This window comes from Schistocerca piceifrons, unplaced genomic scaffold (genome assembly GCF_021461385.2).
Source record: "Schistocerca piceifrons isolate TAMUIC-IGC-003096 unplaced genomic scaffold, iqSchPice1.1 HiC_scaffold_2510, whole genome shotgun sequence".
Taxonomy (NCBI): Eukaryota; Metazoa; Arthropoda; class Insecta; order Orthoptera; family Acrididae; genus Schistocerca; species Schistocerca piceifrons.
This window is the reverse complement of record NW_025728455.1, coordinates 203,554-224,655: the sequence shown is the minus strand read 5'-3', so window position 1 is coordinate 224,655 and position 21,102 is coordinate 203,554. Positions and strand designations below refer to the sequence as shown.

The following is a 21,102-nucleotide window of genomic DNA, read 5'->3' as shown; positions in this document are numbered from 1 at the left end:
TTATTAAGAAAAATTTCTGGGTACCATCTGGCTACTCGCTGCTGCTGCTCACACGCGAAACAGCCGCGTCTCAAGTAGCCAGGAGCGGGAGAAGCACTGCTCATACGCGAATTCAGCTCTGCGCATGCGCACGAACGCGCTGGCAACTGCTCACAGGAACCTCGGGCTTCCTACGCAGTCGCCACCGCGCGTGCGCAGTGACGCCTGTTTCCTGGCGCTCGCTGGCAGCTGCTCAGACGGACGTAAGCAGCCGTAGCAAGACCAAAGGCCGCACAAAATTGTCGCCAGAAATAGAAAATACTTTTTTTCCGTTACAGATGTGACACAGGCTGAACTTAATTTAATTTTTATCAGCGTATGACGGGGAATGTACAAAGTAGCTGTTTAGCGGAAGAGTGGAATTGTTTTCTGGCAACACTTCGGTGGTTAATTTTGGTTGTGAATGGCGGTAGCTTTTTAGTTTCATTCCGTTCAGCTAAACACATATCTGCAAAGAAGAGGGATTTGCTTCCTGAAAGCGGAGGAAAAGCGTGACGCATTACAAGTGTAACAACACTCATGTTGCCATTTTTCCAGATGTCGATGAGCCTGTCACTACTTTGCCTGTGGGTGACGTTGACCTTTCCACAAGTCCTGCACTTTCCAGCCGATTGACACAGGTAACAATGGACATTGAGCCATCCAGAGTGACAATATGTATTACCCTGTATAGAAATGTGGGTGCAGATACTGACTGCAAATCCGCCTCTTCACGCCTCTCAATGAAAGCGTCCTTTTATCGCAAATTCAGAGACTGGTTTCATTGTTCACGGTAGAGTCACTGTGAACAGCGGTCCTATTCTTTACATATCAAACGAAACGTACCAACACCGAAATTTGAATTATACACTTTTAAGACCTTCTTCTCGGTACCTTCTTTATTATCTTTCTAGACGTGATTTTCTGCGATGTTTTGGAAGCGGGTAGTCCAACTTCGTCAAGCACAAATTCTTTCGCTCCTTATATCGTTAGCAATATCAGAAACCATGTCATGCAAGATGGTGTTTCTGTCACTGATTGACTTTTCTATTGCTTCATAGGAATAGGTCCAAAGTGTGTATATTAAACGTCGCGACTATTGAGGACCGGATTTCACGTTATTCTGCATCTCCCTATTCATCGGATTGCTTCCCATCAGGGCTACCAGTATGTAAGCATTCCTTACCACACACTTGTCAGCACGTTCTTTCATCCCATACACCAACGCTTTCCGTACTTGCGGCATGGAAATTGTAACTCTTAAATTTATTTCGGAAACATTTGGTGGTCATCTACGGCACTGTCATTGGCCGTTTCTTTACGAGAGTAACTACCTACGATTTCTTCACTTCGGAGAACCAGCAGTCTGTTTTATCGAGCATTTCAGTCCCAACGAACCACATGCTGCACTATTTAAACGCTCATCTGAATGGTTAACAACAATTTTGTTCTTCACACAGTCCTTACAGGTGTTTGTCTTTGATGCGTGTTTCATTTTGATGCATTCAGTTGGCGCCAATCCTAAATCTCCGTAGCAAGCTGCGAAACATTCACGGCACTCCCTATGACCTGGGTGGCGAGACTGAATGCGAAGAATTTTTTTTAACACGAATTACGCTCATGAGGCGATGGTACGGATTTATTCTCTGCTGGGCGTTGTGTAGCTGTGGCTGTGGATAAATGACGAAACGTGTAAGCAGTGGGCGTGGCGCGAATTGTGTACGGCGTGAGATCGACTTAACGGCACTACTTTGAGTTCTGGAGGACACGGTGTGTGTTTTGCCGTAACCTCTCACACCTCGCTACAGCCAGCAACGCCCATTTTCGGCGACTGGGTACAGGAGTGCGCTGTGTCGCCTCTACACAGGGTGTCCAGCACCACGGCGACGGTGTGGAAGATTGCGTGCGACGTGGTACGAAATGTGTAATGCAGTTCCTATCGCAATATTGGGTATAAATAGCAGAGGACGCGAAAGAACAAGACTAAAGCCAACAGGCGCTCGCCATCCAGAGTAGCTTAACTTGGGTCGGCGGACGAGAATCGGTGTATTCAAAGAGGTGCGGCCGTGTGGGCGTCTCTCCAGACATACAGAATTCACAACTGTCGGCCGAAACCGGGCAATATTTTATCCAAGGATGGCCTTCCTGCAATGTGTAGGATGCGGCAATGAAATTACGTGTGTAAGTGGTGGTGAAGTGTTGGTCTGTTTCTACTGTACTCCACTCCGTTCCACCCTCGATTGGATTCAGGAGTTGATACTGCCACTAAACTGGAGGCACACGCTTTTTGGAAAATGCCCATAATGCAGAAATATCTCGTGTTGGCACTTAAATGAGAAATGGAAACGCGGTGTCCTATTTGCTGTGCCAATTTTCATGTACTTTGGGTCATAAATCTGAATGAACCTGTGAATTTGACAATTGCACTCAACCTCTGTAGTATCGGTACAACCATATTCGTTGTAGGTCTGTTGCCGACAGCACGGGTGTTGCTTCCTTTCACGGCAGTAGCAGGCTGTGTGTGTCGGGCGGTCTGGCTGTGTACTCGGCTGGAAGCTGGCCTGCCGTATGCTGGAAACAGCGTTAGATCAGGGGGATTTTGTAGCGACATACTTCGAGTAATGAAAACATGTCCGTATTTCACATACTTCTGTCTAGTTTGTTATTGTTATGACACTGCGTATGGCTGACGTTTGCAGCAGAAATTTCATATTGCAACATAACGTTTTGTCTCGTAAGTGAAACAACTGTTATCAAAATAGTGTTTAGTGTTAGTGCACCGTATACGGCCATTAGGTAGATGTAACCTGCTGACATACAACTGCGAAATTATTGGTAGATCGGGGGAAAATATCTTTGTAATTTCGTGACATTAACTGCCAGCCGGACCCTGGTGTCTCCGACCACGGCTGAATTTTGAATTGTTGAGTAGAACTGGAGCTCAAATCGCCAAAGACTGTTGCAGATTTTATATGCTAAGTGATAATCCCGATTTGTTTTGAGCCTCCCCGTCGCGTGGCCGGTCTTCTCTCTCTCTCTCTCTCTCTCTCTCTCTCTCCCCCTCTCTCTGCTCGCAGCGCCCCTACCGCCTGTTCCCGCCCTGCCCGCCGCTTCTGCGCATGCGCGGCCCTCGGCCGGATTCGCTGCCCACATTCCGCGTCGCGCCCCCACCTACGACTTTCCCCGCGGCGTAAATGTCGCCCCCTGAACCTACTTGTACGTGGATAAAAGTGCCGTAAACGTGTTTGCCTAAACCACCAGACCGAATGTTTACGCAGGTTTTCATTGCGTACACAGTAACCTAACATGTTACAGGTGTGGATCGCTTCCCACAAAGAACTGTTTCTTTGGCTCGAGTTCCATGTTGACATTCGGATCTCGGACATTTCTGTACTGTTCTCGCGTGCGCCGAGGCGCATTTGTATGGAAATCAGTGCCTTAAACTCACCGCTGTGATCCTACAGCTTACTGTACGATGCTCTTCAACTTCTTCCATTGATACCCACGCTTTTAGTACTGCAGAGGAAATTTTGGTGCCGACTGCTCAGGTAGTCTGAAGCCTGTTTCTCGTCGCTCTTGCTAGGCAGAACGACCTTCCCACCTTTCTTTGTATTCCTGGTTACAGTCGTCTTCAGTGATGCTGTAACGGCCTTGTGATCGCCGATTCCCAGTTCTACCCCAACACATTCGAAAAGTTCGAGTCTCTTTGTTACCGGCAGGCCTAAGATGTTATGTTCACCAGTCGCTTCTCAGCTTAATGGCTCGAGGTAGTTTTTGGGTAAAGCACTTGGATCAATTTATTATGATTCTCTGGGCCTACCACCATTCTTAGCCACGTCAGTCTCCCTGTATAGATGGCAGGATAAAGTTTGCACCTAAAACTATAACATGGCCAGCAAATTCACGCGAAATATTCTCCAGGTTCCCCTCAAACTGTTGCGCCACTTTTGCTGCTGAGTCTATGGAAGCATCTCATTACCACATTTGAGCCAACCTTAACACTTCTGTTGATACAAATTATTTTACATTCGGGATTTTCATTGATTTCTCTAATGTAATCCTACTTTTCACTGCTTTAAACACCAGCGATCGACCTCTCTTTACGACCTACGTTTCGACCGGAATTTAGAATCTCGTTGCTACTGACTTCGCGCTTCACCCAGCTTTCCGTCCCTACTGCTGTGTGACCATTGTTACTGCTTATAAGCGAGATTAGTTCTGAGAACTTTCCGTAGACGCTGCTGCACTTAACTAATACCATGTTGAGACAGTGAGAACAATTCAAGGCCAAGTTCTCCAGATTATAGCGTGCTGCATGCGTGACGGCGCTGGATCGGTTGCAATAAACACGTCACGAGTTGCGCGGATTCTGGGAGCAATGGCCGCCCAACGTCGGTCTGTTGCCAAAGGACGAAAGACCAGACAGAGCTCTTAACAGACGAGTAGTCCAAAGGTATTTCTCGCACCGTCCCTGAGGACTAACCTGGCATGGCCTTTTACTTACCAAATATTCTAGAGTCCTCTGTTCCAAATCATTGATACATGGGAAGCATGCCAGTACAAACGGCAGAATTTCAGCTCCGTTCTCGATTGGTTCCTCAGTTACAGTAAGCCTAGCGTGAGAATGAACCTTGTCCACTACAGTTGTGAAGGAGCTTTTAGGAAAAGGAGGACAATGCAATTTCATAACCTCAATACAGTTCAACAGAACTGTATAAAAATTAAATTTTGAACGGAAGTACGTGAAGGATGCGCTCGGCACTTCCGCTAATCGTAAGTGGAACTGATACTTTGAGCTAGAACTTATGAAAGCTGTTTACTCTTGTGGACGTGAAGTTTTTCACTCGATTTCAAACATTCTGATGAGACTAGAACACATTCGCGACTGCAACAGGAAAAGGCTGGAACACCTGTGGTACTCAGACTTACCTCCGTCACACACCAGAATGGCTCTGAGCACTATGGGACTCAACTTCTGAGGTCATTAGTCCCCTAGAACTTAGAACTAGTTAAACCTAACTAACCTAAGGACATCACACACATCCATGCCCGAGGCAGGATACGAACCTGCGACCGTAGCTGTCTCGCGGTTCCAGACTGCAGCGCCTAGAACCGCACGGCCACTGCGGCCGGCACACACCAGAATGCATCTGTGAAGATATCATTTCAGACGTTTCTGATCGGTAAATTGTTTCAGAAAGGTGTTATTTGTCAATTTTTAAGCAGTTTGTCACAAACTCAGATGCGTTAAATTTTATGTTCATTTGCATTATAAATACAAAAGCAGTTCTGGTACAGTCATTGTTTCCATGTCTAAAGATAAGGATTAACAGTATCAAGGGCCAACATTTTAATCTGAGTCATTAGTTTTGTAGACTAGTTGCGTATATAAACTACATTCAAAACGGCCTGCTCTCTCGCAAGCAAATTGTTTGATGAACTGGCTACAGGGGATTTCGCATCGTGTAGCGTGTCCTTCACATACATTTTTATACAGTTCTGCTGCACTGTATTGAGATTTACGCATTTCGGTATCAAATTTCAACAATTTCTCAGATACCACACAGACACTTTAAACGACGAGTTTAAATAAATACGAACACGTTTCAAAAGATATCTCTTTACTTTTATCACAAAATATATGCTGTGAATGCCGTTGTGTTTGGTGATGGGAAGAACGCAGATGGAGTTCTGGGCTGTTTCCCTTGTGCTGAAGCGTGCCGTACCGTTGTAGTGGGCCTTGTAATACCAGAGAACAACAGACGAAGGCCGTTAAAGGAGCGATCCGAATTTTCGGCAGTCGCCGTTCTTCAGCGCGCTCTAGCGCCGTCACCGCTCGCTGTCAGAAAATCAGACCCGATTGGTGCGTTTTGTAGAAGAGTTTGGCTGCTGTAATTTTGTGCCGGGTTTCAACTTCGAGAAACGCATAGTCTTCTTGGAACCGACCAAAATCTGAGAGGAGAGTCAAAATTTTGAGGCTTTCTGGATCTTTCGTTGTAAAGCCGATCTCCTACAATGCACCAAATACGAAATTCGGATTTAGCATCACAAAACACGTAATTATAGAAGCGCTGAGAAATGATGTTCCGCAGTTTCGTTATGGGACAACCTCCAGTTTTCTGCGCTTCATTCAGTTGCAGAGGTGAAAACAGACATACACACAACGTTGTATTTTAAGAATCTGCCAATGGAAAGACGTCTAAAACTAAACTCTGGAATATTTGTAGTTATTTAGCTCTTTTACTTTGTAGATTTTTCCACTTTCTTCGAAGGAGGTGCGCTCAACAGCGATAATGTTAATTATTTTTCCACTTCAGCTCTAAGACATTTTTTTGCACAATCAGATATCCGTTGCGTCATTTGAATTACATTACAGTTACGAAATTACGGTTGAACCTTTCTTCACCTGATTGTTCTGTAGTCTCCTAGAGACTGTCGCAACATGTAAGAACTGTTCTATAACTGGCAATGGGAGAAAAACGGAATACTTTCCCTAATATCAGCCTTTACTGTGCAGCTGTCAGTAAACATAAACAGGGCTGATAATATTTCGTAATTATTTTCTCATGTAGGGTGTGGGTCGTGCAGCACTGCATTCAGACTCAGTTCTGGAGACGTATTGTGCTGGAACAGCTGGAGGCTGTCAACCACAGACGTATCAGTAAAAACACGAAATGTAGAAATTACCCCAAAACTAATAACATAACAAAATATTTAAAAGATGAAACGATGTAAACAATCATGGTGGCAAGGTGGAAAATGTGTTTTGCATTATAGCACAGCACTGTAGCTATCAACGCAGCACGCGAAATCACAAATTCTCCAGTTCCTGTATGGTGAGTCGTTTCAAGTATTTTACTCGTAGTGTGTAAACGAATCGCACCAGGGAGCGTGCTGACATGTGTAGTTGTGAGTAATTCATGAAAGGGTGTGTTGCTGTTGTGGTTTAGTGAAGCATAGTTATACTTGGAATCTTTCATTTGTCAGTCGTTAACTTCAGTTCCTCTTTTTTGGTTTTTGACAGTTCTGTCATTTACTAATACTAAATAGGTTGCAGAAGAAACGAACCTTCCGTCCTCAGTGGTAGGCCAACATATTTAATTACCACTGCCCACTGTCAGATAGTGTAATTGTCGGGATATATCTGTGAAAATACATCATTTCAGAAGTTTCAAATCGGTAGATGATCTGAGACAGGTGTTACCTTGTGAGATTTGGAACAGTTTTACACAAAGTTGGATGCGTAAAATTTTGTGTTCATTTGCTCTGTAATTACTGTAAAACTGCTGGTACAGAGATTCTTTGCGAGGCAGAAGATAAACATTAACAGCATTCAGGGCCAACATTTCAACCTGAGTCATTTGTTTGCAATCAAATAGCATTTGTAAGTTTCATTGAAAACGCCATGCTCCATCGCAGGCGAGTTGTTGGATGTGGTGGTCAGACTGGATTTCGCATCGTGTAGCGTGTGCTTCACATACTTCCGATCAAAATTTAATTTTAAAACAGTTCTGCTGCCCTGCTCTGAGATTAACCTATTTACATATCAAAATAAATTTTACCAGTTTCTCAGTACCAACCAGACATTTACATACACCAGTTTAAACAGGAACACGTTTCAGACTATTTGGCATCCGGTTATTGAGCGATATGAGCAGTGAATTGCGGCGTGTTTGACGATGCGAGGAAAGGGGAGGGAGTTCTGGGCTGTTTCCCCTCTGCTGTAGCGTGCTGTGCCGTTCCAGTGAGCCGCAGTAGCAGACAACACCAGGTGCAGGGCGTCAGGCGCGTGCCGAACTTTCGGCGAGATGCACAACATGGCTCTCTGTTACCTCCACTAAGAGCGTTTAATATCACGGCGGAGGCGTGTAAGATTGTGTCTGATATGGAAGTCATAGTTGCACACAGAGCAACGAAACGTCAGCTTACATGTGCCACATGTGGGGAAGATGTGGCAAAAAGAAGCACTCGAGTTAACTGCGATACTTCCGCATGACGTTTCTCCTCTGTTTTCAGTACAACTGCTGTTTCTAAGAAACTCATTTAAATTGAAAGTGGCAGCTATGGAAAGTTTTAAAAAGAAAATATCGGCAACGAGAGGCTCTGTGTGGGTAGGTGCCACGCATCCATTTGCCGAGGATTTGCCAGGATTACAATGGGCAGTTGAACTTGCTAATAACCTGGACTGCGGGAGCAACACATTGAACTAAGGAGCATTCATAAGTATTTGAAATTATTGGCTGCAATAAACATATGTAAAGTTGTACTTCAAACCAGATAAACATATGTTTCAAGTAGTAGTAAGAAGAGTCTCGCGGAAGAATGAAATCAGCTCAGAAATGTTGGGATCCTATTTATGCAGGAAGTTGCAAAGTAGCAGAAAATATTGGAATATCACCTGAACCGAATGTAATGATTGATGAAGGAGAGAAACGGCACGGCAGAAGAAAACGCTTTGTAGATGAAGCAGCAGGGGACAATTTAAACCATAGCTCGACGAACAGTTTTCAGCTAAATGTTTGACACGTTATTACACAGCTGTAGGGAACTTGACTGTAGCGCGTGCAGCCACACGCAACACGGACACATTCCGTTTCCCGTGGAACTACGTAAGCGAAAACGATTCCCCGGTCCAAGAGCTTGTGGGAAACGACGAATCTTGCTACAGTGTAGACGTTAATAACGACGGTCTCGGAGAAGAAATTTAACTGTTGAAAAGATTCGTGAAGGCAATGTTGTGTCTGAGCATTTCTTCTGCGCCTTGTCAGTACTCTTTGTGAGTGAAGTGTGAGTGACGGCCTCACGGACTGTTCTGCCGTTTGCCTGCTGGCGCCTCACAAGCAGAGAGGCCGCTGACAGTTGTGGCAGGAGTCACGGACTGGCGGGGAGCGGCGAGCTGCGTCAGCTGCGGCCGCAGGGAGTGAACTGAGGTGACAGCAGCTGAGTTGACAGCCGTACACTCTCCACTACACTTATTTACTCGATGTATGAGTGAAGGTAAGTGTAATTTTATTACCTGTAGTTGCACGACTTGCGTCACCGTCTCAGCTTTGCCGTTGTGACCGATGAGTGTCGAGACTGGTGTGCGTCGTTGCGAAATTGGTTTCGTGTGCTGAAACTCGGGCCTCGGTGTTCTGTCTCCAATACAACTAGAATTACTTTGCTCGTTGCAATCTTTTACCTCAAGTAGAGACAACAGTACCAGATAGAGGATTTCCTTCACATTTTGTAAGCGTGTCATGTTGTGGTCTGATTGTGTTTAGTTAAATGTAGACTGACTGTATGGTTCCAGATGATAGTCGCATTATGTAGTGTGAATACTGCTACTATGTCATTGTTATTGAACACAACAGGTACGGTAGAGTAGAATGTTTGCTGAATATGGAGAAGTAAACTGAATCTGATATCAGGAGCGAAAATTCTGGCGATAGAACTGATATAGTGTCAATCTCGGTATGTTGCAAATTAGAATAGTGTGATGTAGCACCTTGTAGAGTGGTGTGAAATACTTTTCAGCGATCAGATATTATAGAGCAGTTGTGATTGTTCACAATGAAGTGTTGACTTTTGCCATGTTTAGTCTGGAAGTGTACTCGAGACATTTTTCTTGACAGAAGGATTGTCCGTTGTTACCTGAATTATTTTGCTGTTATCTGGTGTTGTCTCAGTTTTGCTACAGCGTTGCTTAGAGTATTTGTGTGCTGTATGCTACTCGAGGAGGCCTGAAATTAGTGAGTCACGATAGGATTGAGTTTTTTGCTTCTTTATTTAAAAAATATGACGATTGCTTTTCTACAAATTGTTTCAGTTCCTGTTTTTTTTCACAGAGTTCGCTGGACGGGCTGCCTCATGACAGCATCTCCACCAGCCGCCTCCTGTCGTACTGCCTGGCGAGGTCCAGCGCTGTCTCCCCACCAAGAGTTGTGGCCCCCCTGTCGGCCCCCGCGTCGAGCAGCGCAGCCGCCACTTCTGCGTGGCCATTGAGTGCCGCCCAGTGCAGCGGCGTCGCCCCATGGTCAGTCCTGGCGTCCACCGCCGCCCCCGCCCCCACCAGCAGCCTCGCCGCCTCGACGTCTCCCCTGTGCGCTGCCCAGTGCAGGGCGGTCCAACCCCTCCACTCGTCCCTCGCCTCCACGTCGGCCCCTGCGGCGATCAGCGCCCTCAGCTCCCCCACTGCCCCCAGCTTAACCGCCTGGCCCAGCCTCCTGTTCCTCTCCTCTGCAGAGAGGCTCCTGCACAAAACACACAAACTGCCACTCTCTGCTGCAAACACACAGCGCACAGAATGAGGAAAACAGCCACACGAGGAAACAAGTGTTGCGAATACAAATCTGTCCTGAAACAAACCTACCGTATTCCCCCTCCCACAGTACAAAACAGTGCACAATTGTGTGTATGTATTAAATTACAGTACATCTGTTCTATCCCCCTCATAAGAAAATCTTCATTCATCGTCCATTACAAATAGCATTATACAACCTCTGAAAGAATTACATTGTGACATTTTGTCGCACTCATTCCTGCAAGTCAGCTCGTTTGCTCTCGGCACGCTACACCTAACCAGTCGCTCACCTCCACTAGAGAACAGCCTTCTTGCAGCTGATACTGGTCTCTGTCTGCAGCTTCACTGCCAGACGTCACACACAAGAAGAATCCCATCTCCTGGTTTTCAAACAGACACTTTCCTGGTACGCAGGCAAAAAAATTTCACTGCAGTTACCGGCAGTTTTCTTCATTCACCCTCACCAAACACTGAAACTTTGTGACACATAGACAACAATTAATTCAAAACGTGGGAGATAAACACCAACTCGGGAACACCACCCCCTAAAAAAAACTGTGTGTGTGTGTGTGTGTGTTTGTTTGACATTTTATGGCCTCATAGCACATGTATTTAACATGTGCTATCATGCTCAAAATCATCTGAACGATCTCAGTTGTCGTCCATCTTCATGTTTTTGCGGCGTAAGGACTGTTCCATAAAGTTTCTGGCGTGCAGCCGCATAAATTAAGTGGTTCGGTCCTCGGGTTTAAAAGGACGGACCAAGTGCAGCAGCGTCACTCACCACAGCTCACTCTGGAGATGGCGGGACGGTGTTCGGCCGAAATATTAGGAGAAGAGGATGAATTTATGCGGCTGCACGCCAGAAACTTTATGGAACGATCTGAATTGTGTTTCGCCTGATTTGTAATCCGTCCTCATAACATTGTTCCTCTGCTCTGTTTTCGGTACAGTCTTTGCCTGTACAAAATGTTCACTGCATGAGGCCACAAGAGACAACTGCTCTGTGTCATTATCGGTTTCCTCCTTTAAATGACACGACGAAAGTTTTTTCACTGCGCTACTATCCGGGAATGCAATCTAACAAGTAAAGACGAAATATCTCAAGTATGGTTTCAGTCACAAGTAACAAAGAGTGTGCAACTTCAAACTCGAAATGATCTGCCATAAAGTTGTGTGTTTCCCGGAGATTCGAACGCAGCACTTAATCGGATGGTTAACTGAGCGCAATCAAACGTTAGAAATCGTTATTTTTAACCAGCAACGAGATGATAGACTAAACCCAGGAGACGAAAGTGTTTTGTGTTATGGGCATTCGAAACCAACCCCTATCGACACGGACCTCTAGTCACGCGTAGACGTTATATAATGATTTACTTCATAAGCAGCGAAATGTGCACATGTCTGTATTGTAAATACAATTATGAAAATTTTCCGCTGACTAGGAATCGAACCCTGGACACACAGTTGTTGACTACATAGACACGTTGACTGTACTATCCTCTTTCACGAGTAGCTGTGAGTGGCATGTTTGAAACTGACATGATAGGACGAAAAGCTGCGTGTCTGACTAGGGAGTCGAATCCAGAACCCACCATTATTGTTGATAAAGCGCAGAAAGGCATTAAAAATCATAATAATATCTCACATGTATTTTCGTGTGGATGTGATGCAACTTAAAGTGCCATGACAGCATTCGAACCCCACAGACATGTCTTTTGTGAACGTCTTTATATTTTGCAAGCAAGTGGAAACAATGAAGCAGTGGAAATGCATCACTGCAAACTGATCAAACGCGACGAAAAGGGAGATCTGAGTGCACCACCAATATTTTCTACATCTCAGGCTGTGATAGAGTCAAGTGCCCTGTGACCTGGCACAGCGATTGGCTCATTCATTAAAAAAATGGCATAAGATAGATAACTGGTGACTGAGTTTCGACCCGGCATGACTTCCTCCTCTGTCAGGGCCCAGTCTGTACCGACTCTCCTCCAGGTTACCAGATGTGGGAGAGCTGCTACTTCTGTTGGATGAAAATGACTGCCGGATGTAAAAAATTCTACAAATGGTTTCACTTATGATTTCAGGTGTGCCACAGGGGAGTGTTGTAGGACCGTTGCTGTTCACAATATACATAAATGACCTGGTGGATGACATCGGAAGTTCACTGAGGCTTTTTGCGGATGATGCTGTGGTATATTGAGAGGCTGGAATTATGGAAAATTGTACTGAAATGTAGGAGGATCTGCAGCGAATTGATGCATGGTGTAGGGAATGGCAATTGAATCTCAGTGTAGACAACTGTAATGTGCTGCTAATACACAGAAAGAAAGATCCCATATTATTTAGCTACAATATAGCAACTCAGTAACTGGAAGCAGTTAATTCCATAAATTATCTGGGAGTACGCATTAGGAGTGATTCAAAATTGAATGATCATATAAAGTTGATCGTCGGTAAAGCAGATGCCAGACAGATTCATTGGATGAATCCTAAGGAAACGCAATCCGAAAACAAAGGAAGTAGGTTACAGTACGCTTGTTCGCCCACTGCTCGAATACTGCTGAGCAGTGTGGGATCCGTACCAGATAGGGTTGATAGAAGAGATAGAGAAGATCCAATGGAGAGCAGCGCGCTTCGTTACAGGATCATTTAGTAATCGCGAAAGTGTTACGGAAATGATAGATAAACACCAGTGGAAGACTCTGCAGGAGAGACGCACAGTAGTTCAGCACAGACTTTTGTCGGAGTTTCGAGAACATACCTTCACCGAGAAGTCAAGCAGTATATTGCTCCCTCCTACGTCTCGTCAAGAGACGGTGAGGATAAAATCTGAGAGATTAGAGCCTACACAGAAGGATACCGACAATCCTCCTTTCCACGAACAATACGAGACTGGAATAGAAGGGAGAACCGATAGAGGTACTCACGGTACCCTCCGCCACATCATCTAACTTAAAACTAACTTACGCTAAGGACGACACACACGCCCATACCACAGGGAGGACTCGGACCTCTGACGGGGGCGAACGGAGGAAAGTATCGACACCAAGGCATCAGACGTGACGAAAAGGGAGATCCGAGTTCGAATCGCAGTCCAGCACTGATATTTTCCACATCTCATGCCGAAATAAAATAAGAATCAGCTGCCCAGTGATCTTGCACGATGAGTGGCACATACATCAAAAAACAATCTCGCGTAAGAAAGCATACTGGTGACTGACTTTCAACCTAGCATGATTAGGCGTCTGTCATGGCTCTGTTTTGAAATTTGTAAGACTGGATGTCAATTATGACTATTAAGGTAAATACATTGCTTGTTCTGTATCAAAATCTTTCATTTGCTAACTATGCCTATCAGTAGTTAGTGCCTTCAGTAGTTTGAATCTTTTATTTAGCAGGCAGTAGTGGCGCTCGCTGTATTGCAGTAGTTCGAGTAACGAAGATTCTTATGAGGAAAGTCATTTGTGAAAGGTATAGGTTAATGTTAGTCAGGGCCATTCTTTTGTAGGGATTTTTGAAAGTCAGATTGTGTTGCGCTAAAAATATTGTCTCAGTTTAAGCAGTCATGTATAAATTTTTCTAAGGAGACATTTCATATGTCGACCCTTAGCCGAGGATACCTCACTGGAATCACCTGATTTTTTCTTGTAGTTTGTGTAATTAGTGTAGATTTTGTTTATTGCTAGCACGTAATTGTAGAGAGAATCTCCTTTGTAGTTGCAGTCTTTCATTGCTGTACAGTAAAACGGGTGTGGTACGCATGTAGATTTGCAGCAAGTATTTCGCAGCTTGCAATTAACTAGATATTATTTTCAGCGCTATGTTAATGTGTTATCGTGTGAAATATTGTGACAATAATGGCGTGTGAAAAACGTACCACTAGGCTCCAAAGTAAACTGAGAAATAATAGTGACGACGAGCATAGCTTACCAGCACCGCTGTGTAATGAATTAACAGACATTCAAAGTAGTAATTTCGTAACTGTGCATAGGGAAATGGAGCGGGCGTCAAATAATGGTGTAGACAGTGAAACAGGTAGTGAACAGGGAAGCATTATCGATCGATCGGTCGGCAACAGGTCGCCTCAGGAATCGGGAATGGCAGAACACAATATTGCAAACACTGTAGACTCAGGTTTTTGGTTCTCACCGTTTTCTCAAATGAGTCAAGACATTTTCCGCTTGTCAAAATGTGAATGTTGCCGGTGCAAATTCACTGCCGAAAAGCACTGAGGAACATGTTTCAGACACCAGTGCATTGTTATTACAATTAATGCAACAAATGAGACAAAAGCTTCAAAAGTTAGATGCAATGGAACAAAATCAGAGACAAACACAGCAAAAGCTTCAAAAGTTAGACATAAAGGAACAAAATCTTCAAAAGTTAGACACAATGGAACAACACCAGAGACAAACACAGCAACAGTCACATGCAATGGAACAAAATCTTCACACCACGCTTGAACAAACACGTGAAGATTTAACTTCTGAGTTACATAAAATCTAATCTAAATGTCAAAAAGTCTGTAACGACATAAAAACACAAATTTGTGAGAATTTTCAACCTATTTTTTCGCGGCATGAAAACGCATTACAGAATCACGAAGCAGCCATAAAAGAACTGCAAATTATTGTTCATGAAAATCATGAGACCTTGCAAGCTAAAACTGACTCAGTTGCATCTACCGATTCAGTTACGCAACTTGCAAAAACTCAGGAAAACTTAAAGGACACAGTAGAAAGACACATGGAGGAAATTAGTTCATTATCAGAGAAAGTAGTTGAACTTTCGGATCAGCTAAATAAATTAACTACGAAGGTAGATGATAATCTGAATGACACAAAACCAGTAGTCTTTAATGACACAGAAGAGTGTGAACAAATTAGGAAATTCAAACAAAATCAGAATCAAATTAATACGCAACACCAAAGAGAAATCCGGGAAGTACAAGATCAGCTGACACAGGTAATACAAGAATTACGTATTTCAGAGCACACTCGCGCTCCAATACGGGAAGAGGGACATAGAAATACGGGACAGCCACAAAATAATAACACAGGACACTTCGGAAATTATGAAAGAAATTGGCAATGTGCACCGAATTTTGAGATGGAACCGCCGACACGACGTAGCAATGACCGACAGGCGACTCGCCGACATGATAATTCTGACTATAAGCTGTTCATTACTACACGTAAATTCAAAACGTTTAAGAATTCTGCCAACGACATTTATCCACAAGCGTGGCTCCATCAATTCTCTCATTGTTTTCCTCCCAACTGGTCATTGGAGCACAGGTCTGTAAGAATGCGATCGGTCATTCACGATTGCCACAGTGAAGGAGAATTTTACCATGCCTTCCTCTCAGCATATTGGTCTCAAGCTACACAAGACCGAGTAAAACATAGCATCATAATGATGAAACATTTCGAACAATCTGAATTTTCCAGTCTTGTGAAATATTTTGAAGACATGTTGCACAAGAATCAGTACCTGTCAAACCCATACCGCCCCTCAGAACTCATCCGCATTTGCTTAATCAAATTACCTGAACATTTACGACATATTATTTTGGCAGGATGTTGCAAAGACGACATTGAAGCTTTTCAGGGACTCTTACAAGAATTAGAAATTGACACTGATAATCGCGGAACGCGAAAACAGGAACACAACAATTACAGGTCACATCCGTCGCAATTCCGCAATGAAAGAAGTAATAACTGGACACGACAAGACTATTCTCACAACACAAATCGTGACCAAAACAGACACCACCCGTATGACAACCGTTGGCAGAGTAGTAATAACTACAGGGAAAGATCACCTCTCCGCAGTAGTGACTATCACAGAGACAATCAGAGAAACAGACAATATGGGAACCAAAATAATTATTATCGAGGGAGACAGAATAACTTCAGACGCAACGGTCCAGCGCGCAGTTACGATTCAGGGAGAAATTCTCCACCACGTGACCGACATGAAAGAAACTATGGAATCTACCAACATGATGACAGACGATATGATCATAATGACAGACCTGAATTGCATCAGAACTGGCGAGATTCAAACAGAGCAGGGCCCTCTCGACAAGGTGAATATGTAGAAGTTAGGTCTCCTAATCCCAGTAACGACGCGCGCCAACAAAGAAACAGACAATGACTCGTACCGCAGGCAGCCACGTGTGCCCGCTGGCTCAGAGAAAAATAACAGACGCTAACCTTGAGAAAAATTCCAGCATTCTTTACCGACGTATACAACATGATAATTGTGTTCAAGTAGAAACTGTGAGCACTAGGAAGAGTAAAGGATTGCACCACATTTCACACGTAAAACCGTTTATTGAGAGATAATCTGCTTTTTAACTTTGTCTTTTCACTTTACATTGCTACTATGCTTTGTCAGACTTATAATCTGTTAACATGCAACAATGTTTGAAGTTAAATACCCAGTCAAGAACCAAGAGAACTTATTTAAACAGAAATTACGAATGCATTGTTATTGTGAACAGATGACACAGTGTTATTGTGTGTGTACATTCTTGCTTGTTAGTTGCACGATTACGTAACAACTATAAGGCTCATATACTTAGAACAATTACTAATACTGCTAATGAGATTTTAATGCAACATTTTGGTTTACTTGAAAATACATTCTGGGTTTAAAGTACTTTCTGTGAGATACCAGATGACACAGTAGTTAGTTTATGTGACAGCTACACGATTTTATCACGACGCTACTAATGAGTGACAATTTACAATGTTGCTTTTTCAGTGTTTCTGTTTTATATCTGCACAGTTTTTCTGTATTATTCTGGAAAGTGAAACATGTTTTAGTAGTAAATTTTGTGGTATAGCAACAATGGGACAGCCTTTTCCGTAGCACAACAATACGTTACATTATAGTACTTTCTTGATCACGGTAAGGTACGTAATAACTACGGTATCTATACGCAAAGAATTTCACTTTCGTTTATGATGAGGTGAGTACATTGACTTCAACAGAACTTTGCTTACAGAGGATGATAACTACGACACTTCCACAGAATTATCTTATAGCAAGACGCACATTTAGCGCTACAGGACATGCATTTGAGTGATTAATTTTGAACTTAAAACATTTATTTTTAAAGATTTTGGAATTACAATGATACAAAGGTTTTCTGTGATACATTTCATTCCATTGCTGTAATCTGTAATACCTGAGGTTATAATTACGTTAATGCTCAGGGGGGTACACGCTTACTTTGTGTATCATGTGTTTGGCAAGCACAAGGAGCCCTACCTAATATGGTATTCGCTTATACAACTTTACACATCAGTACCATATTTCTGTAACACAGAATTACACAGCTATCTGATCATTTAACTAAGAGAGAGAAACATTTTTTTTTTACTACATCAGTGACAGATGTTTACTTAATTACACAGTTGGATAACTTCACACTTATGAAATTGTATTTTGTCTGTCCTTTGTGAACTGTTCATATTTTTTTCGGAACCATTGTGATACTATGAGAGATTTGATGTCGTATTTGGTAAGGGAGCATGATTTTTAAATACGTTTGAGGTAGATGACACTATTGAAATGAGCAGATAATTTTTTTAAGGTTTTTACATTATTGCAGAAAGCTACGACGTTTTTGAGATTTGACTGAGGTTTATGATGTTATTTTTATGACGACGATGTGTATTTTGCTGTTGAGGTATGTTTATGATCAATAAGCTGATGCTATATGAGGAATTTGATTATGCTACATATTTATAATGATGAAATATTGAAGAGTCGACGAATAAGGTAAGAAATAATGAGTAGTGGTTAGGGACTCTGGTTTGTGAAAAAGGTTGCTGGAAACCAAGAATCGTACTTTAAGAGTTATGAAATGTATGTAAATGCATGAATGTATTACAATGCCGACGAAAATTTTTTGGACTCTGTTTTATCAATAGGATTTTGTTTCTACAGATTTGTAATGGAAATTCTTGACCTGTGAAATATTTTTATATGAGACTGTCACTGTAGCGGAAACTGCTGTCGTAAATATTTCCGTAAGTTAAGTGACCACCTGCACGTAATGCGTCGTGGGTACCCAGCTGTGTCAGACGCCTGGAGAAAAAGCCATTGGTGTGTGCCTTTTCAGAGACACAGTAGAAAAAAAAGGGAGGCCATTATCCTCGCTATTGACATTCCTTTGTAAAAAGCATCGCAAATACGACACGCTCAAACTTGAAAACATATGATTATACTGTGGAGATATTTACTAAAATGCCTAATGAAACGATGAGAAACATTTCACGGCTATTGTCTTGCTAGTTGAGAGAAATGCCATATGGCTTGCTTTATGTATTTATTTACTCATGTTGTTTAATATCTAGTTTCTAGCTGCACTGCAGCAATGGTTAAAATAAAATTTAATAGATGTACTAATATAAATATTTTATGCCTACAGATCCAGTAAATAATTTTATGACCTATTCAAAAAAACGAAGGAGCATAAAAAGACATTTCCCTTCACAGGAATTGCATATGGAATTTTCTTTTCAACTACTTGGTAATTTTTTTGGTAGAATAACTTCTTGTGGTGCACCACTTTAATTACATAGACATTAAGATGTGAACATACATTTCCCTTGTCTGCATTTTTGTCTTTAATGTAATATTTTTTCTGCTTGAGCTATGTCATGTTTAGATATAAATTATTGCATTTGCTGCTGCTGTTTGCCAGGCACAGTGTTACTGAATTTGACTGCGTTACTCTGCTAAGCCAGTTTACTACTGATTTATTTTTCTTTTTTGCTGCTCATTGCCTTATATTAGTTGTAATACTGTTGCTTACTTTGTCAATTTGTATTTTTTTTGTCCTTGCTGTTTGTGTTAATTTGTTATGTACTGCTGCATTGCTTCGTCCCTTGGTTTAGCATTTGAGCTCAGTAGATTTAAGTTAGCTTAAGAGGGGGTAGACTATATAAGAGAATGAGTTGCGATGAATTGGAAGAAATGCATTGAGAAGTTATACAAAAAAAGTACAGAAAGCAGGTATAGATAGGACCTTGTGGGAATAATGATGAACGAAGGGAGATCTCCAAGAAAAAAAAGGTTTTGTTTGCAAAATACTGCAGTACCAAATGTTACACTGAAAACAAACCCTGTCCTTTCCCCCTGTGTTATTCTGCTTTGTGTTTGTGTACTCTTGCATTTTTGTGTTTTTCCTGTCTTTATGTGTTAAGCTAATAAGACTTATGTTGTAGAATTTTTCTAGTACTAAGCTACATATACTATGATGAGGAATACTGTTATCCTCAAGTATAATTTGCATTAATAATACGTTATATACTTTGTAAAGATGTTAGACATTATAAATTCTGCTCTGTTTTAATGCTCATGTGTGAAGTTGATGTTTCAATAATTATTCTGATCTTTTATGTATTTACTTATGTCATAATTCCTATAACACTGATGTATATGTTACTTCGATTCTTTTGTAAAGCCTGTACTACAAATGTTATCTGTATTGTTATGTTCTTTAATGATGTATTTTGTACCTTTGTCATTGTATTTTTATGTTATAAAATTGTAATTGACACCAGTTCATCAAATTAAGTAACTCGTAAGTTACATTTCACTGCACACGTTTCTGTTAGTCATAGTATATGGACAATATGTGAGAAGTAGGGACTGATAGTGTTTGCACGTGTGTTAATAATACAGCAAGGGACTGGTTAACAGCATTGCCAGTTCTAAGGACAATTCCAAAAACTTTGTGAGTGCACAAGTGGTGGTTTATGGACTTGCTATATTGTCCGCAAGACTCTTCGATGGTGATTGTGCACCTGCACAGTTGCAACAGATGGCTGCTGGCCATCTCTGCAAGGACTACAGTGGGTCTGCACCTTTGATGACCCACCAATACCATTATTTCTACAAGGACTGCAGTGGGTCTGCACCTCTGGTGGCCCACCAATACTGTAATCTCTACCAGGACTATAGTGTGTCTGCTCTGTGATGACCTACCTACCAATACGCTTCAAAATTTCGACTGACTCTGCTGTGGGTTTGCTCTGTTGTGGACCAATACCTGTCTGCATGTCAAGAGTCAGTACTGTCTTTCCATTGGAAGGACAATACTACTACTTCAAGATTGCATGGAAATCCATTACTTCCGTGTGCATTTTCTTTTACTGCTCAGACTTTGAGAGAAACACTGCAATGTTACTGTGATGAATGATCAGGACTGTCTTTATGGACTGTAAGAAAATTTTAGCTTTTGACCAACATTGTATCAATAAGTGGGTGCATTTGATATCTTTGTTATTGTAATTATGAAAAATTGTATCAAATCATTATTGGTCACTGCCCAAAACAATTTGTAAAATTTTTTGTGGGGAGCATGGGGGCTATGTAAGTAGGCTGTTTATGTTTTCTTATTGACAACGTTACGTAGCGCTCTGTATGGAAATCACTGGCTATGCTGTGTGCAGTCTGTGGCTAGGTTTGCATTGTTGTCTGCCATTGTAGTGTTGGGCAGCTGGATGTGAACAGCACGTAGTGTTGCGCAGTTGGAGGTGAGCCGCCTGCAGTGGTGGACGTGGGGAGAGAAATGGCGGAGTTTTGAAATTTGTAAGACTGGATGTCAATTATGACTATTAAGGTAAATACATTGTTTGCTCTCTATCAAAATCTTTCATTTGCTAACTATGCCTATCAGTAGTTAGTGCCTTCAGTAGTTTGAATCTTGAATTTAGCTGGCAGTAGTGGCGCTCGCTGTATAGCAGTAGTTCGAGTAACGAAGATTTTTGGTGAGC

General features: G+C 42.4%; 1 protein-coding gene across 1 annotated transcript in view; it reads right to left on the bottom strand.

The window, feature by feature from the left end:
• Nucleotides 1-9,765: 9,765 nt before the first annotated feature.
• LOC124743674 (ankyrin repeat domain-containing protein 23-like) overlaps nt 9,766-21,102 on the bottom strand; it is a 54,085-nt gene continuing 42,748 nt past the window's right edge. The window contains exon 4 of the mRNA XM_047248851.1: nt 9,766-10,250. Coding sequence (XP_047104807.1) covers nt 9,866-10,250 — 385 coding nt within the window. The 3' untranslated portion in view covers nt 9,766-9,865. The remainder of the gene's footprint in view (nt 10,251-21,102) is intronic.